General features: G+C 36.7%; 1 protein-coding gene across 13 annotated transcripts; it reads left to right on the top strand.

Moving 5' to 3' along the window:
• The first annotated feature begins 1,754 nt into the window (after window positions 1-1,754).
• Window positions 1,755-23,873, top strand: LOC148862801 (DNA (cytosine-5)-methyltransferase DRM2-like). 13 transcript variants are annotated; one of them, XR_016109975.1, is made up of 12 exons: window positions 1,755-2,080; window positions 4,476-4,532; window positions 5,268-5,328; window positions 5,542-5,676; window positions 6,153-6,252; window positions 6,332-6,378; window positions 10,524-10,637; window positions 21,370-21,469; window positions 22,222-22,325; window positions 22,444-22,874; window positions 22,981-23,238; window positions 23,318-23,873. XR_016109975.1 is itself a non-coding variant. In XM_088978433.1 (11 exons), exons 3-11 carry the CDS (start codon window positions 5,326-5,328, stop codon window positions 23,349-23,351), a joined length of 1,422 nt encoding a protein of 473 aa, XP_088834559.1. In that variant the 5' UTR covers window positions 1,755-2,080; window positions 4,476-4,532; window positions 5,268-5,325; the 3' UTR covers window positions 23,352-23,873. The 13 variants fall into 13 exon arrangements, 10 of the variants coding, with proteins under 10 accessions (XP_088834559.1, XP_088834552.1, XP_088834558.1 ...); XR_016109976.1 differs by lacking the exon at window positions 4,476-4,532 and having other exon boundaries at window positions 23,328-23,873; XR_016109974.1 differs by lacking the exon at window positions 4,476-4,532.
• The last annotated feature ends 3,139 nt before the right edge of the window (window positions 23,874-27,012 follow it).

Here is a 27,012-nt window from a genome sequence, read left to right as displayed (position 1 = left end):
CCCAAACTTTCAAAATGTCACAATCCAATACTTGCTGTTATTCAGCCATTAAGTGACTTAAAAGTCAAAAATGCCCTTCAAATGCCATCTAATTCTCTTCATCAACCATCCAAACGTTGACAAAAAAACTAAACAGTCCCAAATCCTAGCATCTTCTATTCAAAAAAATTGATGACTGTTTATAAGAATCTAGAATTTAGGATTGTTTATTTTATTTGTCAATGTTTAGATGGTTGATAAAGATAATTAGATGGCATTCAAATGACAATTTTGACTTTTCAAATGTTACTTAACGGCTGATTAGCGGTCTAATTAATGGCAGGTACTGGATTGTCACATTTTGAATGTTCGAATGCTGGATTCACATTTTGAAAGTTTGAGTACTGAATTATTGCATTTTAAAGTTCGGGGACCAAATTGTCACTCAAACCAATATATATATATATATATATATATATATATATATACTACACATTAATGGCACCCATTTAATTGTCTACACAGAATAAACACCCGCATGCACCACCCAACTGAGGATGCCTTTTCCTCTACGTTTTTGTTTGAGAATTTGGGTTTTAGTTTGGAGGTGAAAGGGAGAATTCTCTTGAATTGAATTTGGTAATTAATTTGAAATCTTTCTTTACTAGTTTTCGTGCTTTCGTTGCATTTTCACTCTCAATTTCTTTAGTTCTTTGTAAGACTTAAAACTTGCCTTGGTTTCAAAAATTACAAAACTAGTTTTACTAGATTTCTTTAATTCTTTGCAAGACTTAAAACTTGCCTTCAGAAAAACAAAGCCCATGTCTCTTTTTATCAAAATCCCATCGTAGTTGAGGTTTTTGGGGTTCTCTTCATCTCACTGATATGATGAAATGCTTCAAGTTCAACCTTTGTTTCCTCGTCGTTCTCAATCTGGTCGCTCAATTTCTCTATGAAAAGTCTCCGATCACCAGCAAAATCTCGACGATTGATACCAAAAACACTTTTGGTGTTTTTTCTGCATGGAAATGGATCGGTTCGGACAGTGATAAAGGTTATGGATTACTTGCCATCGACTGCAGATGTCACATGCCTCGTCATTTTGGAAAAAAGTTGCTGCCTTTTCAGGGACATTCTATCAATGAATTCCAAGAAGTGAATTAACAGCAACCCTGAGGCCAATTCCGTCAACCAAATGCTGATTGGTTTGGATTGGAAGAATTTTCCACATACCAAACCAGCACTCCATCGTCGTTGCTGCCTTTTCCATCCTAATTGTGTATTGTGAGGTTAGGGAAGATGAACAATAACAAAAAAAAAAAAAGATAAATAATATATTTTTTTATTATAAGAATAATATGAGAATTAAAAAATATTATAATGATAAATTTTAACGGAAAACTAACGCAAGGGCTCTTTGTCTCAAGTAGTATAGTACTGGAGGTATTTATAATTTACCCTTTATTAAATTATAATAAAAAATTATAGATTTTATACGTGGTATACCACTTTCCCGATTTCCAATGCTATTATTCAGTATCCACTGTCCACTTGCTGATAGAAAAAATCAACTACATCATCCCAGAATTGAAAATGTGAAATCACGACCTTTGATGCATAGTTGTGACCCATCATAATTTGATTGTCCTGTATCCTACCCAAGTACATATCTCCTCATCCATACCGAAATCAAATCTTATCGGATGGCTAGAATGTCTTGGTGAAAATTAGCTTGTCGTGGCTTTGCTCCATTACAAAATGTCCTTTTCTATTATTATTGCCATTTTCACTTTTTCAGTCCTTCCCTGTCTCCACTCAGTCCATTCCCGCTTTTCCGTCACTGTAAAATTTCAATCGCAACGCTCGCAATTCCTTCTCTCTCTCGCTCTATTGTCCCTCTTCCCTTCGACATTTGCTGTTTATTCAATTATTATTTCCATTTTTGGTAAGCTCCCCGTTCCCGTCCATTGACTGATAGAACCACATTCTTCTTATTATTATTGCCGTAGGAGGAAATCTTTAGCAGAATGGACCACATTTCCGTTCTATCTGGACACAGCTGCAACAATCGGGAGATTTTTCCAGTGTTGAAGTTGTAGAGGTAAAATCGCCTCTACCGTGGTGAAGTTTCTTGCTATTTCTCATCATCCTTTCTTTTTCTTCCCTCTTTTGATGTTCAATTGGAAGAATTTCTACTGAACTTGAAGCAATCTTTGCTCTTTGTTTAGGTAGACTTTAGGTCTTAATCACTTTTAATTTGTCGCTCGTAACGTTAATTTTCTTTCCGGTTTAAATGGTACTTTTTTCTGGCGTTTTACAAATGTGGTGCAGTCCCTAATTTTCTTCTGGAATAGTTGTAGTTATCCTAGTTGTCGGTAAAAAACACGAAGAAAAGAAAAATACTGTTTGCATGTTCTGTTTTGAATCTTTGATTTCCTCTATTTGTGTGCTCCTCCAATTCTGGTTCCTGTTAAAGGGCTTAGAAAATAACAGAATTGTCTTTTTTGTTGAATACTGAGGGTGTTAGCTGTTGCATAGACTTTTTATTTTTTTTATGATTCTAAAGTTGTTATTTTTTTTTTCATCTAATCAAAATAAATGTATGTAAAACATCGAAGTCTTTTCCTTCTGGGTGGAGGGTGGTTGTTAAGTTGGTTGGAGGAGCGTCAGGGACTGTGACCGCAGAGTAAATGCATGGTTGATACCATTCTGGAAACCTTATCGGTCCTAAACAACTGAAGGGAAAACCAAGAGATTTAACTGAATCAAGTGTTATTCGCAAGTCAAAACTAGTCTCCACTTTATCCAGGAGTAGTATGTTTACTTTATTGATAATTTTGGTAGGCGGGTAAATTGGGTAAAGAAGAGAAAGACTAGCATTGCATTGTGCTAAGCAAGGATTTGGTTCAACCAAGGAGGCAGGGTACTAAACTGAATTAACAGTTGGAGGGTTAGTGCAATGTAATAAGATATATTGGAAAGTGGAAATTTTGTGATATCTTTTTTATGCTCTCCATGCTTGATAATGCACGATAATAATGATGCCCTTATTTCCTGTATCTGGTTTTGAAAAATTATATAGGAAGCTAGGAGCTCTAATAGAATCAGTTAATAAATTTTAAGACTTCTATTTCTCATTCTTTGTAATGCTATGGATAATGTAATACCATCCAAGAAAATTGAAAATTTCATATCTACAGTATTGTTATGGTTAGGGAAAATTCCCGATCAGTACCCTGTACTTTGGCTCAAGTGACAATTTTGTCCTCGAACTTTAAAATGTGAAAATCTAGTACCCAAACTTTCAAAATGTGACAATCTAGTACCCAAACTTTCAAAATGTGACAATCCAGTACCTGTCGTTAACCAGTCCGTTAATCAGCTGTTAAGTGACATTAAAAGTCAAAAATGCCCTTCGAATACCATCTAATTCTCTTTATCAACCATCCAAACGTTGACAAAAAACTGAACAGTCCCAAATCCTATTCCTAGCCTCTTCTATTCAAAAAAGTTGGTGACTGTTTAGAAGAATCTAGAATTTGGGACTGTTCATTTTATTGTCAATGTTTGGATGATTGATAAAGAGAATTGGATGGCATTCTTAGGGCATTTTTGACTTTTCAAATGTCACTTAACGGATGATTAACGTATTGGTTAACAACAGGTACTGGATTGTCACATTTTGAAAGTTCAGATACTGAATTGTCACATTTTAAAGTTTGGGGACCAAATTGCCACTCGAGCCAAAGTACAGGGTACTGATCCGGAATTTTCCCTTATGGTTATTATCAACAGTTTTACCAATTATTACCAACAAATTTACTGTTTGTGTGATATAAGAGACACAATATGATGATTTATTTTTTATTTTTTTGAAATCAGTTCAGTTAGATATTTTGGTTGATTAACTCATATATTGATGGAATTAATGGTTAAAATCCTTTAAAAGCAATCATACTTCTCACTTAATGACTATGATCTTGTCATTTTATTGTATGTCCATGTTTTCTTTTTGAAATTTCATTTTATGTTACAATTCTAAAAAAAACATTTATACCAGCTTGTTATTTACTTCTTCCCCTTATACTCCACCAAGAATTCCTGAGGATTTTCATGTTCCAATTGGGTTGCTTCTATCTTGGAATCACAAAGTATCTTAGTGTAACAGCATTTTCATATGTGTCTTTGTCAGCTCGCTATTTTGTTTCTTTGCCAATTGGTACTAAAAGGTCTGAAATTCTTGGGAAACATTTTTGAGATTTTGATGGTATTTTCTTTTTCTGTGCATGATGGTGTTGCATTTGAAAAAAAAAAAACAAATTCAAGATAAGCTTGTAATAATAAGTTCACCTAAATGTAAATTCTTATGTGAATAAACTTCAACACAACGATTCCATTTTTACATAATAATGTTCTATCATATTTTTATCCTACACTTTTGTCATAGAGTGAGATTGGTAAGCAATGCTTGATAATATATTGCCTATGTGAATTAGGCCCTCATTGGACGTGAAAGAGCAAGGAAAGGGATGTAACCAAATCCCAATTAAAAGGTATAATGTGGGATCCTAGTTGATTCAGATTGAATGTGGTGCAGATCCAATTAGAGCTATCAATGGGTTGGATCAGGTTTGGGACAGGGTGTACCAGTCCCAAACTGATTACTAACCAGTTCCGTAAGATATACCTAGAACCAAACCAATTATTATTCAGGATAATTGGGTCTGACCTGATTAAACTTGATTGTACTTGACACGTATGGTTACTTATGATAATAACAACTTACAACTCAATTTGTGAGCATATAACCTTAATAAAAATGACAGTGAAATAGAAATCTGATTATATGTTGATAAGACGAGTGTTTTTAACCAAAATGATCTTATATATTGTCTATGAAATTTACCCTTTAGACAAAATATAACAAAAATTAATGAAAACCAGGAAACCTTTATATATTATTAACTATATAATCGGTTTGGAATAGCAAGAACCTGTCCTGACCCAATTATTAGTTGGGACAAAACCACAGAACTGGAACTGACATAATCGGTTCTGTTGGGTAGACCCGACCCATCGACAGCCCTAGATCCAATTACAGCTGTCTAGCACTATCTGTAGATAATTTCAGTAAGATCCAATCATAAAATTCAACATGCAACCATGCCATTTTATGAATCGAAGCTTGAACTATAAGATTTTGTTGTTGTTGCATATTTTGCATGGATATTTCTTTATAGTTCAATTTAGTTTTTGGTGTTGCCTTGACTTGGTGTTCTTCTGTGCAGTTCAGCTTTTCAACATATTCAGAGTTCTTGCTTGGGGAAAACTAGGTTTTACTGGCAAATGGTAAAAGTTCCTTCAATTGTCACTTCATTTCTCAGAGTGGTGATCAGTTGCTAACTCTCTTATTAACTCATGAAAACCCTATCACCCATTGGTTTCTGATATAAGTTCCTTCTCTCTTAGGCTTTTTGAGATTACTTTCATATTTTTTCATAATTTGCTTACTTTTTTTCCTATTTATTTGTCTTTCTTTATAATGTTCTATATTTTGTGCAGGATGGAGAAACTGCTAGTGAAGGTAGTGATGGGTTTGACTGGGAGAGTGAAGATGAACGTGAACCTAACTTGCCGTTCTCATCTTGTTTGCCACCTACTGTTGCTGGTCAAGAAGAGTTTGCAGCTCTTGGGAAGGTCAATGTTACTTCTCAGGCTTCTTGGAGTGTCATTTCTGGTTGCAGCAATTGAAAAATTAGAGCAGTTGATAATGCACTGTAATATAAGATGAAAATCAGTTTGCATTAGAATTATAAAATTTTCCTACAAATAAATTATGCTTCCTTGGTTTATTATAAAAGAAAGAAGAAAACTGTTTTGTTGATAATGATGATTAATTATCTTCACAGGTTTGTGATGATCTGTTTATATATTTGTTATCTCCCCCACCTTTGTTTACTTTGTATATTCTTGTTTGTGTCATTTACTACATTATGCTCTTCTTAACTGTTGCCCAGTTATTATGTGGCTGTTTAAATGAAAAATATTTTATTGAATTTAATTTTACTATTTTTGTATGGAATGCTTATCGGGACATTCCACCCACTTGTTTACAATTCAGACTTTTTGATGGCCATTTCCAATCTACCAGAGATTTCCTTTGTCTTTTTCAGGCAAGTTCATCAGCTGGTCCTCCAAAGTCCAATTTATTTCAGCATTTTGTAAGAATGGGCTTCTCTGAAAAGCTAGTAGGAAAGGCACTTGAAGAAAATGGTAAAAATGCTCTTATTTTTCATAATCTTTAGCATTACAACGAGGGGCTGCATTAATTATGACTCTGTTTTACTTTTAGGAGAAGGCAATGCAGAAGCAATACTGGAGTTGCTCCTCACATACTCAGTGAGTTCATCAATGCTTTCTTTCTTTCTTTATTTTTCCTGGTTTCAACAATTGTTACTGTTGTCATGATCTGATAGTTAAACTGGCTAAATATGCCCCCTCTCGAACTTTCGGTTGCTTTCTGATGCAAATCAACTGCAGTGGTGTTCTTGTAATGGGAATTCTTATTCATCAGGTCCTTGCATTGTAGGCTTTTTCCTTCAACTGATCACTGGGGCTAGTGCAGCTCTATCTCTTTCTCTCCCTTCTGACTCCACAAGTTTCCTCCAAACCCTGCCATGTGGAAATTGAGTTATGTTTCTTACATATGCCAATGGATATGTAACTAAAGGACAAAAAACTTCATGAAATATACTTTGAAAATGAACTATTTAACTTATTTTGAAGAGGGGAAGTTTACCTTTCAAAAAAAATTTAGAGGGAAAGTCTGATGTAACTCAATAAAAAACGCAAATGGATAGCTAGGTTTTAACCCATTTAATTGTTGATCAGGTAATATGTTCTATATATCGTTGTCTTTATGAAGGATTTTAACAAGAACTCCATCATGGAGATAGGTATGTTTTTTGGGTACTTAAAGGCCCATTGCCATTTTTATTAGCCAATCTAGTGTATATGAAATTGACTTACAAGGCAGGATTGGGGTCACCCCCCATTTTTATTAGCCAATCTAGTGTATATGTGTTCTTCCAGGTAACAACTCTACAGTTTTAGCAGATTGAGTAGAAAGGAAGTCATCTTGTAAACTTGATTGCGTAGTCATTCTTATATTGCTGCAGTTAAATTCAGTTTGTGTTAATGTTGTGGGTGCAATATAGGTGTGGTCTCATTTCTCTTACATCTGTGATGCATTTCTCTTTCACAACTGAGGTCTGGGTCCATTTACTATTGCCTTTTTGTAGGCCTTGGATCACTCGTAGGGGCTTATCCTCTCTGATGTCCTTGTGGCCAGCTAGCAGGTGGTAGGAGAGGGTCTGGGTCCATTTACTATTGCCTTTTTGTAGTAGGCCTTGGATCACTTTGGAGTGTCTTCCCTTCTGCTCTCTGCTGTGGGGGGTTGAGAAAAAGAGGCAGAACATTCTTCAAGGGGAAATGTTCCTTTACTGGAACTTTAATGGGGAGAATCAACAGAACTCTGCTGAGATGGGTTCTCATTTTAAGGGTTTTCTAAGGGCTCCACCATAATCATCTCAGGTAGATTTGGGAAAAATACCCTTTTTCCTTGTAGCTAGTGGGGTTTCTGTCTATACAAATTTCATTTATTAAAGATGTAAGTTCACCATGTGTTAAATTGAACACTATTAAGTCAATCTTTGATGGGTGTTCATTGGGAACCTTGGCCCTTAGCAATCGGCAGTGCCTACTGAAATGCTGTGGCCCAAACAGATTCTGGTGAGTTGATGAAGGCTGAGATTAGGACCTTTCTCAGAGGCTATAAGCTTGTATCATGCCCTAAGTCACGGACAATGATGCTGGAACTTGAAAGGGGACTTGATATCGGACAGAAAAGATGAAAGTCTTATCAGGACGAATTTGCTGGGTGAAGGAGGGAAGTTAAGGATCTTATGTGAAAAAGATATTCAGATCCGGATTGTGAAATATAGATAAAGTAGATCAGTCTATTTCAATAGGTAACTTCGTACGAACTTCTTTCCATTAATTCAACCTCAAAGTTCCAATTACAATGAGCATTTATAGACCCAACATATGGAGAATTGGCTCTACCTCCACTTAAGATTCAAAAATGATCAAGAGCAAATTCTAATTGCTTCAAAAGTAAGACAATCCTATAGGTAACCCATAGTGAAGCTGAAACAAGGACTCTAACTTCCAAAAGAACTCTAACAACACGTTATCCTACTGCAACAAAATAGGCCAAACACAAATTCAAGATTCACCCAAAGAAATAGAAAGAAATCTTGTCACATACTGATACCCTATTACTAAAATGACCATAACTTACTAATTTGGGTTTAAAAGATCTTAGTCTCGTTTAATAGGTAGCTCAATTACTTATCCAATGACGCCAAATCTTGCAAAACAGACAATTTTTTACCCCTGAAAAGTAGGACGAAAGAACAATGATGCCATTTTATCTTCTACTTTTTTTTTTTTTTTGTATTGGAAATGGTGACTTTCATTAAAATTGGTAATTCATCACCATACATTGTCAACCACTTAGAAAATGAGTGTTGACCCCAATCAAACTAGAAAATTACAATTAGGGCTGTTCACGGGTCGGGTTGGGTCGGTTTGAGACAGGTTATCTGAGATGGAAACCGAAACCGACCCAGTGTTAAGCAAAACCGACCTGGTCGGTTTGAGACGGGTTGGGTCGGTTTCGGCTCTAAGTTCATCCATGCCCCCCATGGGCACCTAGTTTTCTGGAAATATATTTAAAACTGAAATATATATATATATATATATATATATATATATAAACAAAACTATACATACAAATATATTGGAATATATATTTTCTGGAAATATATATCTAACATATTTCATAATATATATATTTTTAGATATAGATATTGGAATATATATTTTCAGATATTTCAGTTTTTAGTTAAGTAGGAACTAAGCGACCCGAACCATCGGTTTATGAATTTGTACAACCTGAAACCGACCGGTGCTGATGAAAACCCGGCCGACTCGGGTTGGGTTGGTCCGGGTTGGTCGGTTTGGTCGGGTTGGGCCTTCTTATGAACAGCCCTAGTTACAATACAGCCCAAAAAAGTTCTCCTTGAAGGCCCCCTGTTTTGCCAAACCATCATACTCTATAAACTAAATTGATCTTTTTAAATTGACTAACCCTATCCCTAAGACTCCAATCAACTAGAAAATACTATCAAATGGCTCAAATTGACCAAAACTGGAAATGCTTGAGAAAACTTTGTTCATGTTCGACAGCCCGTTCTGTCCACGGGCTCTCTCCACATGACACATTAGTTCATACAGCCATGCTTTCAGCATTGTTAGTGTTGCATGGACTTTATATGGGCTAATGTGTCACACAGGGTGGATAGCACAGGATGTCAAGCATAGACATGCAAGCTTTTTTTTTTATCAGAAAAGAATTTATTTAGTTAATAAATGAAAGCAGGTTACAGATTCTTTAGCTACTCTGCAATAGGATTACAAAAGTCCCAGATTACATAGAACAGCATCCCACTATTGTAATGCAGCCAGCTACAAATTTTCCCAAAAAAGAGTGGGTCTTTCAAGCCCCTGTTTTGCCAGACTATCTGCCAATCCATTTGCTGTCCTTTTAACCCACCCAAATGTAGAGTTAAAAATGTTAGCAAGACTGTCTATCTCCCTGAAAGCAAATCTGTATTCCCATGGAGCTGAATTTACTTGCTTAGCCCAAGAAATGACCAAGAGTGAGTTTCCTTCTACTTCCAAATCTCTAGCTTCTAGATGTTCTGCTAATTTCAGTCCCCATAGGAGTGCCATTGTCTCAGCCTGAACCGAGTCTCCATTCCCAATTGGTCATGAGAACATAGCCACAATTTCTCCAAGATGAATTCAAAATACTCCCCCCCCTATTCCTTCTCTCCCAGGATTTCCAAGGGAGCTACCATCAAAATTCAGCTTCATTTTATTTGGCTCTAGGGGTTTCCAATCCATCCTTGTAGTTTCTTTATGCATGCCCATTTGAACCGCTTCCTCCCATTTCCTCATTATAAGGAATTAGGAGAAAATTGATTGCTATGTAAATTTTTCTCTTGCTTCCATGCAACATCAGTTTTCCTTGGGAGGTGGGTTTTATGTATACATTGTTTGCAGTTGTGTATATGCGCGTATCTCTTTTTTTTACCTCATTTCAATGAATGGCAGATTCGCTAATTTTCTTTTCATATAATTTCCTTTTTCTTTTGGGGGTCGGAGAGGCAATTTTTTAGGTAGGTGATCCGGTGCATTGTATCTTTTGTTGGGACCTCAGGCCTTGTCCCTTTTGTATCTTCTTCTGCATCTCTGATGTAGTAATTCTTTTCTTGTCATTCATAAGAGAAAGAAGTGATTACAGCATTTTGCATTTCTCTATGTTGGTCCTCAATTACTCTTTTTTTAATAACTTAATTCTTTCTCTTGGATCTTGGTTTCAATGCTCTTGTTTATTGCATATTTGATTCTTGCAGGCTCTTGAAAATTCTCCTAGAGAATCTGAACATGTTCACTCCAACCCCTCTTCAGAAAATGAAGGGGATCTTATAGATGAGCTCTCAGACGTGGATGACGATCTTCAAAATGAGGTAGTTCAACTCACCAACTACTTTTTCTACCATGGCAATTGATACCTGAAAAGGTTAACTAGCTTGTATTGAATCAGAAATATACATATAAAGTGGTAGAATGTAAATATGATCATTTGACTTTGAACTATTGGTTTTCCCCATCCAAGACCCTAGATAACTGGGACCAGCATTGGATAATGGCCTTTAGTGGTACAAATATATTATGCAGATGCAGTGATGCATGGAAAATATCTTAAAGGGTTGTGATTCACTAAGTAGACCCTCGTGGCTTCACAGGAAAGGGTGCTTTTGACCTATAACTGGGATACATTGGATGATGGCCTTTAGTGGCACAAATATATGTTGTTGCATTTCAATAAGCAGACCCACAAGGTCCTACATGATAAGGTGCTTTTGACTTGTTGATTGGTGCCAGATGGTAGTGCCTATCTATGGGAGGGATAATTTTGAATGTGATTGGTTATGATGTGTATAGAATGGTCCTCATTAGAGGGTGGGCGGGTGGACCAGCAAATTCTATATGTTTTTGTGAGTCTTCAGTACCTGAAGTTTGGCAAATAGGTTTTGCTCTTTAAAATGCATAGTCAGGATGAAACTGCTTTTGTGGTCCTCATTAGAGGTGGTGATGATGTTCTAAAAGTTTCCTTTCTGTTTAGGGTCCTAATAAAACATAGGCATGGGTCTATATTACCCAAATACTGAAAGGACATGTGTGGTGAACAAGGTCTTGGATATGGATTTTACCCCAAAAATTGAAGTATCCAATATGATTTGGAACCCTTATAGGTGTCACTTTTTTTGCTATCTAACCCTTATTGGTATCATAGGCATGGGTTATTGGATTATGCTGGTACTTCTAGTAAAAGTTGATTCTAGTGGTGTGATTAGAGGCTATAGCAATGCTAAGGAATCTCATTTGTTGCAATATACGCTGCAGGAGATGCATGATTAGATGTGATTCAGACCAATAAGAAATAGTAAAAATATTTCAGATTATAGCAGAAGAGGAAGAGAAGAAGACAACAAGAGGAAGAAGAAAGAATGGCGAAGGACTTCCATAATCTCCTCTTTCTCCACTCTAATTTTTTATTAATCTTACTAAGATTACATAAATTACAAGTTTGCCCTTAAGTGGGCATCCACCTCATCAACATACTTAGAAAACATAAAAAGAATTAAAGGTCCATAAAGAAAAGGCCCATTAAGAATAAATAACAAGAAAGAACTAACCAATAAGATAATAATGGGCTAGGGCCCATTCGGCCCAGTCTCTCTACACTCCCCCTCAAGCTGATCATAGATATCAATCATGTCCAACTTGCTTATATAGTGAACTAGCTTTTTTTTAGGAACACCTTTTGTCAAAACATTAGCTAACTGTTCTTCAGAAGCAATAAATGGCAGATAGACTTCTCTTGAAGCAATTCTCTCCCATATAAAGTGCTTGTCAACTTCTATGTGCTTAGTTCTATCATGTTGAACAAGATTATGTGCAATGTTGATAGCGGCCTGGTTGTTACAATATAACATCATTGGCTTCTCACAGCCTATACCCAATTCTTCTAAATGTGATCTCAACCACAAACGTTCTGAAACTCCATGTGCCATTGCTTTGTAGTCTGCTTCAGCTAAGGATCTAGCCATTACGGATTGCTTCTTACTCCTCCATGATACAATGTTCCCTGCCACCATAGCACAGTAACCTGAAGTGGACCTCATATCATCAATATATCCAGCCTAGTCAACATCAGTGTATGCTTCTAGCTTCATGTGTCCATGCTTAGCAAACAAGATACCTTTCCGTAGAGCCCCTTTTCGATAGCACAAAACCCTCTCAACAACTGCTAAATGTGTATTTCTGGAAGAATGGATGAACTCACTAATTATACTAACTACATAGGAAATATTTGGTCGAGTCATGCAAAGATATAATAACTTCCCAACTAGTCTCTGGAACACTCCCTTATCAATCAATAGTTCACCATCAATAGCTGACAGCTTATGATTTAGGTTTATAAGAGTGGAAGCTGGTTGAGCACTCAAGTTGCTAGTCTCTACAAGATGATCAAGAACATACTTATGTTGAGAAATGAAGATACCATCCTTAGACCTGGCAATTTCAATTCCCAAGAAATGTCTAAGTTCACCCAAGTCTTTAATTTCAAAGTCAGTGTTAAGAAATCTTTTGAGATGAGTAACTTCCTGAGTATCATTACCAATAACCACAATATCAAGAACATAGACAATCAGAAAGGTCACTAAGGAATCTCCCCTCTTAACAAACAAGGTATGATCTGATTGAGTCTGTGTGTACCCAAAAGTAACAAGGGCAGCTCGAAATTTGTCAAACTAGACTCTAGGAGATTGCTTAAGGCTATAAAGGGACTTCTAAAGTTTATAGACCTTCCCTTGCATCTCCTTCCCATACACCCCTTGGAGGTAAAGACATATAGACCTCTTCATGTAGGTCCCCATTCAAGAAATCATTTTAACATCGAATTGATGAAGTGGCCAATCAAAATTAGCAGATAAAGATAGAAAAACTCGAATTGAAGTCAATTTGGCCACTGGGGCAAAAGTCTCCAAGTAATCAATACCATACATATGAGTGTGTATCCTTTAATAACCAAACAAGTCTTAAATCTTTCAGTAGTACCATCTGAATGATACTTGATAGTGAACACCCACTTACAACCAACCGGTTCCTTTCCCTCAAACAAATCCACAATTTCCCAAGTATTCTTATGCAAAGCATCTAATTCAGTCATCATAGCATTCTTTCATTCTGGTTTGGACAAGGCTTTTGGGATAGATCTAGGAGTCACATGTGTGGAAACAGTGGCAAGAAAGGAATAGTAGGAAGGGGAAAGAAGGCTGTAGGACAGGTGTTTGGAAATGCAATGGGTTGTACATTTCCGTTTTGATGCAGTACAAGAGAAGGCCAATAAGTTCTATGCAAGTTGGGACCATTCCAAGACACGTAAGAAACAGAAATGATGCCACCGGTCCATCTTAGTAAATATTTACCGATATAGCATCATCACAGGAATTCTATCTTAGTACGTTTTTACCAAGTTGGCGCCATCTTAGAGTTTCCGTCTTAGTTTATTTTTACCAAGATAGCATTATTTCGAATTTATATTCAATTAGGACTTTCCTTTTGAAAGATTTTAGTAGGATTCTATTTTGGAGTGTTTTCTTAGATCAGGATTTTATTTTTTAAGGAGTTTTAGTAGGATTCTATTATGGAGTGTTTTCAGAATAGGATTAGGAGACATAAGGGTGTATGCCTATATAAAGAGTAGTTAGGGGAAGACTAAGGCAATTCTCTTGTTATCAATTTTCTCTTAATTGTTTAGTGAATAATTATTCTTCCTAAAATTTGACTTCTGCTCTTTTCTTTGAAGCTTTTCTCACGTGTTTCGTTTCTGTACTGCGTCATTTGGTATGGGAGCTCAAGTTGATCATTCTTCTGATTATGACTCCTAAGAAGAAACTAGTAGCTCACATCATGGAGCATGAACTCAACAACAAAACACAAGAGGAAATGGCGGAGCTGAGAAGACGAATCGAGGCACTTGTTGAGGAGGTGAAGTCGCTACGTTCTCTGTCGGAAATAGGGGACAACGACTCTGACGCAAGTATCTCCATGTCTTCCCTTTCATCATCAAGGTAAGCAACCAGGTTGGTTGTAGTTGCGGGTAGTGATCAGAGACGGTGGGAAGCAGGTCTCAAGGTTGAGATCCTGGAATTCCAAGGAGGCATGACTCTAGAAGAATGGATTGGCTCTTCGTAGTAGAAGAAATCTTTGAATCAAGGAAGTTTCGAAAAAGAAGGTTGTGTCCTTAATAACCACTCGGTTTAAAGGACGAGCAACAGCATGGTGGCATCAATTGAAGGTTATGCGGCAGAGGAGAGGCAAGAAAAAGATTAAGAGATGGGAGAAACTCAAGACAAAGATGAGGTCGGAATTCCTATCCCATAATTATATTCGTTTACTTTATCAAGAATTGCAAAATCTAAAGCAAGGAACTGATATAGTAGATGAATATACAAAGAAGTTTCATCTATTAGTGGCCTGGAATGAGTTAGCTAAAACCGAAGACCAATTGGTGGCTAGGTATATAGGTGGGTTGAGACCAAATATTCGGGATATATCAGACCTATTTGACTGCTATGATGTTTCTATGGCACATCAACATGCTCTAACGATAGAAAAACAAAGCAGTCGACCTAACCAATTCGGTCAAACCCAAACTAATGTGGCCAGACCACCCCCATGTAATAATCCTAACCCGCTTTCAAATCAGCCGTAGTCCCATGGACTGAATCAAAACCAAGGATGTGGACCAAATCCAAGCCAGGTGGGTTCACTTGGGACTATTTTAAATGTGGTGAACTAGGCCATAAATCTGTTGAATGTGTGAGGGGTGATAAAAGAAAAGGGGCGATATTTGTAGAAGATGAGAGTGAAACTCAATTAGAAGCATTTGACTGTTTAGCCCCTCCTGTGTTTGACTCTTATAATGATGAAACCTTAGAGGGAGAAATGCTGTATGGGGATGTGGGAGAGGCCTTGGTGATGCAATTATCATTCCTAACTCCTAGGGATGAATCATCAGATTGGCTAATAAATAATATTTTCCACACCACATGTACTATGGGTGGGAAAGTTGCAAGCCTTGTAATTGATAGCGGGAGTTGTGAGAATGTTATAGTGGAAGTAGCCACATGTACTATGGGTGGGAAAGTTCCACACCACTCCTCTAAATTCTCCCCCTCAGGAGAAGTACCAAAGCAAGAAACAGACTCAACAAATGTGACATCTCTGGAAACAAAGCGAGTGGCACGAATCGGATCAAAACAACAATACCCCTTTTGTGTGGAGGCATATCCCAAGAAGACACATTTGTGTGCTTTAGGTTCAAACTTATGTCTTTGGTGACTGTGAACATGAACATGACAAGTGCACCCAAACACTTGGAGATAAAGAGAGAAGAGATCATCATTTGGAAATAAGAGGCTAAAGGGGGTTTTAAAACCTAGAACTCAGGAAGGCATCCGATTTATCAAGTATGTAGTTGTAAGGACAACATTCCCCCAAAACTTGACAGGAAGATGAGAAGCAAAAAGGAGGCTCCTTGCAACCTCAGCCACATGTCGGTTCTTCCTTTTTGCCATTCCTTTTTGTTGTGGAGTGTAGGAACAAGAACTCTGATGAATAACTCCAAAGATATCAAAGTAGGAGGAGACATTTTTCTCAAAATATTCTTTGCGTTATCAAATCGGAATATTTTGATCCAGGTATTAAACTGGGTAAGAATAAGTTCATGAAATTTTTGTACAATATTTGGCACTTCATCTCGGGATCTCATAAGGTAAATCCAGGTGTAACGAGAGAAATCATTAATGAAAAGGATGAAATACTTGTAACCCTCCATAGTAGATAAATGATATGCCCCCCACACATCAGAGTGCACACAATATGGAAAGGAGAAACTGGTATTTTATTACTCATTGAAAAAGATTGTCTACAATGTTTTGCAAGTTCACATGACTCGCAATGAAGACTCGATAGGGATATTCCCTTAAACATTTTTGGAAACAAATGACTCAAAATTGAAAAAGACAAATAACTAAATCTCAAATGACATAACATGACTGTATCGACTAATTCTGATGAGATAGACTCCAAAGCTACTCCACTAGGTAGTCCAAGACTTCGATAAGAGATTTTCGGCAAATATATTCCATTCGCCTCATGGCCACTCCCAATCGTCCTATGAGTTTTCAGGTCCTGAAAAACACAATGAGTAGGAAAGAAGGTTACGTTGCAATTCACAGAGGATCTCATATTCCCTTTGCCAGAGACGGGAGCAAGAGACCCATTGGCAAGTGAAATCTTCTCTACCAGAGAGGAGCTAGTATGGACAAAAAATGTTAGATATGCTGGTCATATGGTCTGATGCACCAGTATCCAAGGAATTCTCATGATTGCTTGAGGCCGTAGCATGATTTGCAGAAGCACGAATACCTGAATGGGCAAATGCGGATGAAGAGGTGTTGCTTGAGGAGGAAGCTGCAATGGTAGGCCCCAAGTGATTAATTAACCTCCAATATCTCTCAAATTCTGCCTTCATTGCTGCCAGTTGCTCCACAACAGATTTTTCTTCACTTTCTCTATTTACACCTTTAGATGCTGTAGTAACATTTGCATTCTTGGGCTTTTCAGGCTGACCACCTTTCTTGCAGTAATCACATATCACCTCTTTCTTCTTAGTTGACCCCTCTAATTTTATTCCAGCATGTGCAAAATGTTTTGAAGGTAGTGGACTCTGTAACTGTACTTGTCACATGCTCTCTTCACTGCTCGCCATAGAATATGCCTGAGCAAGTGTTACTTCATCCTTGGCCAGAATATTCCGTCTCGTAATATCAAATTTAGGGTTAAGTCCTGTAAGAACCTCAAACATCTTGTTTCTTCCCACAAATTCCTTGAATGTCTCTGCATCCTTGGTGCTTTCCCATACAAATGCTTCCATAACGTCAATCTCCTGTCATAGTGACTTCAACATTGAGTAGTGGACAACTACACTCCTCTTCCCTTGTTTCAGATTTTTCACATCATTCTTCACTTTGTAGGCCCTTGCAACATTAAATTTCCGAGGATATGTTTTTGTAGCACTATCCCAAATTTCCTTGGCTGAAGTTATTCAAAGATAGTGTTGACTTATGTGGGGCTGCATAGAATTACCAACCATCCAATAACTGTGTAGTTATCCTGCATCCATTTCTCATATGTAGGATCAACCTCTTCCGGTTTCTCCTTACTACCCGTGAGAAACCCTAGTTTGCCTCTACTGCAAACATGAATCTTTACAGATTGTGCCCAAGCTAAATAATTTGTTCCTTCAAGTTTGATTGTTGTCACTCTTGTCAAAATGGAATCTACGGGACCAATCCTTGACACTGGGATCTGCATCATCTCACTTCTAGATTGCTCCATTGGTCAGACGAAAAAAAAAAAAAACAAGGTTTTCAACTTTATAGACCTAATTCAGGTCAGTCTAGCACTTCAAAATCCCAAAACTAGGGTTTCACTATACCTGGCCTCTGGGGAGAAAGAGAGAAGAAGTAGCTGCTCCAACCAGAGCTTCCCAAATCTCTTCCAACTGCAACCGCCCACTTTCGGAGATCAAAAGGAACCCTCCAAGCCTTGAGCACCACACCCAAACAATCTCTTTAACTTGTAACTGGAAACTCTCTAGGCGGCTAGGGTTTTGGGCAAAAAATCAGTAGCCCCACTTTCTTGGCAATCCATAGCTAGACTCTGACTCTTCAAACCCTATACCAACTAGGCATACAAGTTCTTTGAATAATCAACAACTTATCTCTCCATACACCTTTTGATTAGAAGAGTGTATGGGAAAAGAAAAGAAAAAATAAAAGAGAAGGAAGACCTGCTTTGATACCAAGATGTGATTCAAACCAATAAGAAATAGTAAAAATATTTCAGATTATAGCAAAAGAGGAAGAGAAGAAGAAGAAGACAGCAAGAGGAAGAAGAAAGAGTTCGCTAATCTCCTCTTTCTCCACTCTAATCTTTTATTAATCTTACTAAGATTACATAAATTACAAGTCTGCCCTTAAGTGGGCATCCACCTCATCAGCATACTTAGAAAACATAAAAAGAATTAAAGGCCCGTTAAGAACAAATAACAAGACAGAACCAATCAATAAGATAATAATGGGCTAGGGCCCATTCGGCCCAGTCTCTCTACAGCATTGACTCATTCAAATTGTATTTAATGATTTAATGATTTAATGATATAGTTGCAAGGAGTTATCTTATGATGATCATAATTTGTCATGTAAAATTATTGCATTATTTTCTTTCCACTGTATTGGCTGCATATGCTGGACTTATTTGATCTGTTACTTGTGTAAAGAAAGTAAAGAGAGCTGAATGCCAGAATATATACTGAAACATATCAAAGAAAAAAATTGAAACAGTTTTGCTCAAAGGCATTGAAAGGGCAAAGGCAAGATGCTGTCACTGTGCCACTTCACCAGCAAATACACATTATTGTATGCAGGACTTTCAGGAGTATTCAGAGAAAATGCTTAAAATTGCATGAGAACTGTAGGATAATTCATCAAATTGGTTACAAATCTAGTGAAGAATTTGCAAATTCATCTAAATGATGAATATTGTCATGTGATTAGTGAGAAAATAGAGAAAAATAAAAAAATGACTATTCCAGTCCAGTACTTAAAATGAATGCATTAATTCTCTATTCAAGTACAGTACCTAAATATTAAGGCTTGATTAATTAGTAATATATACATTTTTTGATAAGTGAGATATTTGTATTGCATTAAAAAGAGGGAAGACCCCTCCAAATAGCTGTACAAAATGTTGCATATATGATCTTTACAAGCCTGGCTTATAAGATTCACAAAAAGCATACATATCTCAGAGATTAGAGAAAGGATAAAAAATAAGACAAAAAGCGTGGTTATTCATCAAAAAAAAAAAGAAAGGATAAAAAATAAGCTGCTCCAATGGTGACCCTCTAGCTGAATGATTGACTATTGGTATTAAATTTGGGAATTACTATAAATGATAAAGTTGCTGGTAAAGATTTATTTACTTAAAAGAATGAACTCTTAAATAAATGATAACTAAAATTTGTGCTCTAAACACCATATTACAGTGCTGGCTTTATGTCCATGTAATCCTTCCGACAACTATATACGGTCTTCCTAACATGGGTGGTGAATTTCGATGTGCATATCTCAGTTCCATAAATGACCTATATAATTAGGACCCATTTTTTAACCATTTATTGGTCTATTGGGTCTAGGAATGGCAATGGGGCGGGGATCATATTCCCCACCCCGACCCCGATTATGAAATTAACCCCCGTAACCGTCCCCGATCCCCGTCGAGGATGAAATTTGTCCTCCATCCCCGATCCTCGATAGGGATGGGTTCCTCGCAGGGACCCGAATCCCCAAAATTTTTTAGATAACAATATTTATTGGAAAAATAAATATACTTAAATAAATAAAATTTTAAATTATAAATAATTTTTTAAATATATTTTGATATATATATATATAGATAGATATGCATAATCCCCATCCCCGACCCCGACCCCAATCGGGGATTCCTATTAATCCCCGTCCCCACCCCCGCCTCGCCAAAACAATTCCCATCCCTGACCCCATCGGGTCGGGGAAGTCGGGTCCCCGTTGGGGATGGGGAAAAATGCCATCCCTAATTGGGTCTACAGTATTGTACTTATTGGGTGAAAAGGTTTGGCTTGTCAAGTTGATTATCAGAAACTCCTTATTTGTTTTGATGTATGCCTCTTTTTTGAAACAGTTTAGTATTGTATTGATAAAAAAAGAGATACAAAAGGAGCCCATGAACATGGGACTGTACTTTGGGAATGTACAACTTATAATGTTTTATGACATCTAAATTGTGTATAAAATCACCCATCCAAGAAAATCATGTGATTACAAATAGGTTTCCATGTTCAAAAAAGAAAGTATAGTTTCTGCTTATAAAGAGGGCATAGTTGGCCAACCATGAAAGAAGCATTACTGTCCTTTTCACCACCACCTCATCTGAGCTTGCCTTATTTTTGAACACTCTAGGATCCAAAAGTCTGATCTTGTGGCACTGTGAACTCAGCGTGGAGCTTCAAGCAAACTTTGGTAGGTTTTAGACGTGTTAAAAAGATACAAGTAGAGTAACAATTATATTTTGTGTATTTCTATTTGTTTATGCATGGAAAGTGGCATGTTTAATGTAACAGTTAGAAGAATACTATTAAACCCATAAAACCTAATTGTTAGTCTCTCAGCAACTAGAAGGTGTAGGATTTCTTGAGGATCTGCAAAAAAATTATATATGCCAGAATGATCTAACTATCCAAGAATTACGAGCCAAGCCCAAATTAACTAATAAGCTGGGAGGGATTGACTGGATATGGACCTAACCTTCGCCATTTTTAGCAAAAAGTTGCCGCCCTAAGGTTCAGGGATGCTATGTGTCTAGAAAGATAATAATTTAATTAGAACAATGCCTTGGCTGAGCAAATAGCCCATCTTTTTTTTTTTTTTTTGTAGTGAGCCCTCTGCCTTCATTAATGCAATGATATAAAAAGTAATTTCATTAGAATAATAAAATTGATAATGTCAATTTTCTGTGCTGTATGACACTTCCATGGAGCTCTTTTGTGGGTTTTGTCATTTTAATGTAGCCAGTAGGGCTTTCAGCATGTAGGACTTGGAGTGGATCTTATTATTATATGAGAATCCAATGATATATTCATATATCCAAATATGGTTTCAATTGTACATGAATTGGGCTTGGATTGGTTTGTATATTGCTAATCCTTATAAGAAGGAAGTTAGAATGTTTTTTTTTTTTTTATAGGGTTTAGACCTACAAATTTTTTTCTCTTTTTGAGTAAACAAATAAGACTACAATGTGCGAAGAAATCTAAATGACTACATTTTGGAGATGTATACAATTATCTATTGGGTTGAATTTCAATTGGAAATATATCCTAATTTGATTTGTTATAAATGAATACACCATTTAAGATTTGAATATCTTGAATAAATTTCATTCAAACGGATCCAGGTCGTGATCTGATCCATTGACAACCTTATAGCCAAGGAGATTTGTTCTAACGGATTTCTTTTACAGGAAAGCATGGACCCATTATCTGACAAGGAGAAGAAATTATTGCTTTTGGTTGATATGGGCTACCCTATAGATGTGGCATCAACAGCTATTGATAGATGTGGTGTGTATCTGGGCTAAAGTTGATAATCTAATAGCTATAACTTGCAATAAATGTTGGAAGATGACAGTTAAAACATGCATACATCTGACTTGGAAATGGTATTTCTTATAAAAAGAGATGGGCGTAAAGTAAATTTTACTACAACTCGGTTTCTTCCCAGATGAATATGAGCTAAATTGTCTGACATTTTATTCAAAATTTTGACATTTATGGCCTTGTAATGGTTCCTTAGGGGCAGTTTGATAACAGCTAAAGTTGTTGAACTGAAAAACTTCTTTGTCTCTAGCAAATAGGTTTTTGAGGAGGTTGTGGGTTCCTTGATGGCTGAAGCTAAGGTTGGGTAGATTACTATACCCTTGAAAATTTAATAGTTAATTAACATCAGTAACTTCAGTCATTGTCAAACGCCCTCTTAGGTTGCTAATCTTGGTAACATTGAGACATATGTCCTTCTAGGTTCCTTATTCTGTTCATCAGCATCTCTTTATAATTCTAAATTTTAGATGATGGTATTATTTTCTGTTCTCTCCCTTTCCCTAGTTCATTGCCCTTGATTAGGTGTTAACAGTCATGCCAAGTTTTTGATTTGCAAGGTGGGCTTTTCTACTTATAAATTTTTAGTACTGATCTATTAATATAATTAATCTTTGCTGATAAAAAAAAAGAAACTCCATATTTCAAGTGATGTTCATGTAAATATCCTTGGAACTTCTTCCAACTATTATTCTTATTACTTGTTGAAATGTTTACAGGTCCAGGCTCCTCGATTATGGAGCTGACTGATTTTATAACAGCTGCTGAGATGGCAAAAGCAGTTGATGATGCTTATGTAGATGAGGTACCTGCTGAAGATCTGGTGCTTCCTTTTTCTCATTTTAGATTCTGGTGTACAGTAATTTGTAGATAAACTTTTAACTGTAGATCTAGTTTGAATTATCAAAAACATTTCTGATCCTTGCCTTTATTTCTGATAGGTACAATCAGAAGATCTTTTCAGGGTATCATCTTTTAAATTTTCTCAGGTAGGACCAAGCCATTTCCACAAATCTCCTAAAGGGAAGAGGAGGGAGTACTTTGAAGATGAGAGGTGGGAAAGGAAAAGGCATAAGGCCTGTGAGAAGAAGATCATGGATGAAGATGATGAGGATACAATTCGTCTCCCAAACCCAATGATTGGATTTGGGGTCCCAGGTGAACCATTGGCCATGAGCCATAGAACACTTCCAGAGGCAGCTATTGGACCTCCCTATTTTTATTATGAGAATGTGGCACTTGCTCCCAAAGGAGTCTGGCAGACAATTTCACGATTCCTGTATGACATAGAGCCAGAGTTTGTTGATTCAAAGCATTTCTGTGCAGCTGCTAGAAAAAGAGGTTATGTTCACAATCTCCCAATCCACAACAGGTATCCTCTTCTACCAATTCCACCACTTACCATTCATGAAGCACTGCCACTGACCAAGAAATGGTGGCCCTCGTGGGATTGGAGAACTAAGCTAAATTGCTTACAGACAGTAACTGCTAGTGCGAGACTGACAGAGAGGATACGCAAAGCCCTTGATGGCTGGGATGGTGAGCCACCTTTGAAAGTTCAAAAGTATGTGCTTGATGAATGTCGAAGGTGGAATCTGGTTTGGGTTGGGAGGAACAAGGTTGCACCCCTTGAGCCTGATGAGATGGAGATGTTGTTAGGATTTCCAAAGAACCACACAAGGGGTGGTGGAATCAGTCGGACAGATAGAATCAAAGCACTGGGTAACTCATTTCAGGTTGGCATTCTCGGCTCTCTTTGCATTCTCTCTATTTATATAAATATAAATGTCTGCTGTTAAGGTTGACTTATTTCAGGTTGACACAGTGGCCTATCATCTGTCTGTGTTGAAGAACATGTTCCCAAATGGCATCTCCGTCTTATCTCTCTTTTCAGGGATCGGTGGTGCTGAAGTTGCTCTGCATCGGCTGGGGGTCCATTTGAAGAATGTAGTCTCAGTTGAAATTTCAGAAACAAACAGAAACATTTTCCGTAGTTGGTGGGAACAAACCAACCAAACGGGAAATCTGATCGATATTGCAGATGTGCAACAACTGAATGGGGATAGACTGGAAAAATTGATAAGCTCATTCGGTGGTTTTGATCTTATTGTCGGTGGGAGCCCTTGTAATAACCTTGCGGGTGGGAATCGGGTAAGTAGAGATGGGCTCGAGGGTAAACATTCTGCTCTATTTTATGATTATTTTCGCATTCTGGATCTGGTTAAGTGTATAATGGGAAGAGATTAATGGATTTCAAGGGCTTTATTTATTGTGATGCAAATGTAAGTGGATGATGCTACCTTTTAATCCCTATACTCCCAAGTAGACTTAATTCATGAAAAATGCTAACTGATAACAAATCATTCTTACACTTTACGTCTTTAATCTAGTACTAATGAGCGAAACCCAACTGTACTGAGTTCGGAACTTGCTTGAAATTACACGTAGTTCCAGGTTTCAGAAGGTTGCTTATGTATTTGATGTAACGGAGGTCAAAACAACTTCACTCTCAGATAGTCAGATATGTGGCTGTATATTCGTCTCTTTTTATATATGGCTTAAATTTTTGCTTGCTGCTCCTTTTACATCCAAATCTACATACAAACATTAATGTATATATAGGATAGTGAAGTAGGGAAAGTTGCATACCGTATAAAAAGTAAGGAAAATAAAAGAAATGCAACCATGTAACCTATACCTTACGCTCAATTTGGAAGGAATACAGTGCAAAATCTTGTATTTTGTGTTGTTTTTATATACATTTGTATTGTACATATTTGTATTTGTACTCCTTTTAAACTGAGCCTAAATCAAAACAAAAATAACAATAACTATGTTTAAGCTACTGTATAAAGGGTGGGTCTTGGTCGCTCGGTGCAACAGTTGGGTTGCTCCATTGTGACTTGGGTGATGAGGGTTCATACACCTATCCTTCCCTAGACATTGCATTGGTGGAAACCTGGCGATCGGCTTAGCTTTTTCTAAATTAATGCAGGTGATCCCTTAAGTCCCAATTCCAAATTTCAATATTCATGACTCTAGTCCATGCAGCATTTTTGAATCGAAATTGGATCAAGATTCAAGAATGATTCCAGAAGAACTGATTTTAAGGTGAGCACGATGAGTATGGGATGATGGGAACCAGACTGGCAGGTCGATTTATCCATAATTCTGACTCGATTGGGTATTTGGATTCATAACCTGCTCCATAAAGGGTTTACTGTATCATTCCCACCTGTATTAGAGTTAGAGCTGTCAACTGATCGGGGCTGGATCAGACAAGGATTTATCTTGACGTGAATGTGGAAAATCTGTGGGCGCATTATTGGGATTTGCTGCTTTTTGTTAAGTGCTCTTCGCATTAAATAATTCCTTGGCCCAAAGAGAATCCCGTTCGGAAATAACCTTTTTGACCAACTTTGGAAAACGTTTCTCATGAAACAAAACATGGCTTCTTATCATGTGAATCAAGAAACAAAGAAAGCTTCTGATTAACATTGTGCTTACCTGATCCGGACTGACAATGGGGTCTCTTTTTTCAATTGAAATTTGCTCATCACAAAGTGCATTGCCCCTTTATTGGGAACATCTCCTCATGAATAATAGTATGGGAGATGTTCCCAATGTGCAGTTATGATGTGTTGTGGATTGGTGTGAGGAGGATATCCTAACTTCTTTTTTCTAGCTACTTATTTATTTATGTGGGTGACTGGGCCTGGCTCCTATCATAGTGTCTTCCTTTTGAATCTTGATTTTTATATCTAATTTATAAATCTTAAATCCTAAACCCTAAATTCTAAATCCTAAACTCTCAACCCCTAAACCCTAACATTAAACTATAAAATTTATATGTAAACACTAAATAACCATACCTATAATTTATTTGCCAAGTGAATGGCGACGTATATTTCCATCAAAGCAAGTTGCGCTACAATATTTAGAAACCTAACCATTGACCTAATTTCCATCACTTTGCATTACCTTTTTGGGTGATGTACCTTTTTGCCTTCGGGATGTCTTTACATAACGAGGACGATCTTTTATTAACAACATACTAAAATTTTTGTAAAAAAGTTTTAATGTAGACAGTAGGGTGTCAAAAAATGATTAATAAATACATTTAACGGAAAAAGTTGGAAAATAATCCTATTTAATATTAACAATAGTTTTTTTAAGTAAATTGAAAAAAATAAAAAAAAACTTAATAATTTTGCCTTTATTAAAGCGGGGTAGAAGGAGTGGAAGACCAAAAAAGTAATTTTTTTTCTTTTTTTAATTAAGACATTTGTTGAAGTAATAATAAGAAATGATTTAGGTGTTGTTTGGTACTGGGGTGTTGCATGCCCGCTTTGAGTTCACGTAGGTGCCACATAGGATATTCTGCTTCAATGGTCAAAATACCTATTTGGTTAGACCATTTTAAGTGAGAAACAAGTAGAAACGGAAATGCCTAGGAATCCATGTAATTCACAACCACTTCAAACACTAAAAAGGTGTTTCAAGCAAGAGGCTAGTGTTTCTCACAATGATGATGTGACGTGGTAGCAACATTGCTAATGCAACCTTTTTAACATATATCTTATGTAGGTGAAACCATTACATGCTATCCTAGATGGAAGCAACATTGTCAAACCGTTTCGTGGTCATTTCTAATGAGGTATTGCACTGTTATTTACAGTGGAAAATATCTCACTAAAAACAGCTACGGTACCAAAAACTAATTATAAATAATAAATATGACATTAAACAGAACAAAATGTTGAAATAGAATTCATGTAATGAGAATCTCATGCATATAATCCATATGATCAAACCCATGGGGCCTAAGGGTCCTAAGGGGTTGTTTGACAATATAAATTATGACTTTACACTTCTAAGGGTGTGTAATTGTTGCTTGCTTATGGAACCCGCAACTTAATTACTTTCTGTCCCTCCTTTTGGATCAGTGGACGTTGCTTACGACACCTTGAAGCTTTGAACACTGCCTATCTATCTAATATCTTTATATCGTGCAAGATTCAATTAATAAATAAAAAAGAGGATGTAACTAGTAAGAATCTTCTTTGCATGCAGGTAAGTGATGAAAGCTTAATTGTCTCTTATTCTAATGAAAGAGTAGATTATCTACCTTTTTATCTGGTTGTCCTAACTCAATCATCTCCTTCTGCCCTCAACCACCTTGGCGTTACTACTCACTCAGTCATCTAACAAAAAGTAAGATTAAAAAATAATAATAATAAAGAGAAGTCTGTATGGTCCATTTACAAAAACCAATCAAACATTATGGTGTAGCTTTTTCAGCAACATCACCTATATATATTTATAAAATTACTTTATCTTATCTTGATGTTAAGATAAAATTAATAAATACAAATGTCTTTGTGGGATAAATATAAGACAAAACTCTTTAGATTGGGAATTTATAAAGATACTATCTTTTGTTCCTCTTACTTTATTGGGAAAGATTATTCCAAAAACAAAAAAGAAATAGTTTAGGCTGTGTTTGGTTT

This window comes from Nelumbo lutea, chromosome 3, assembly GCF_056320005.1.
Source record: "Nelumbo lutea isolate HS-2025 chromosome 3, American lotus-T2T, whole genome shotgun sequence".
NCBI classification, from domain to species: domain Eukaryota; kingdom Viridiplantae; phylum Streptophyta; class Magnoliopsida; order Proteales; family Nelumbonaceae; genus Nelumbo; species Nelumbo lutea.
The sequence above is the reverse complement of the archived record's forward strand: the minus strand, read 5'-3'. Positions and strand labels throughout refer to the sequence as shown.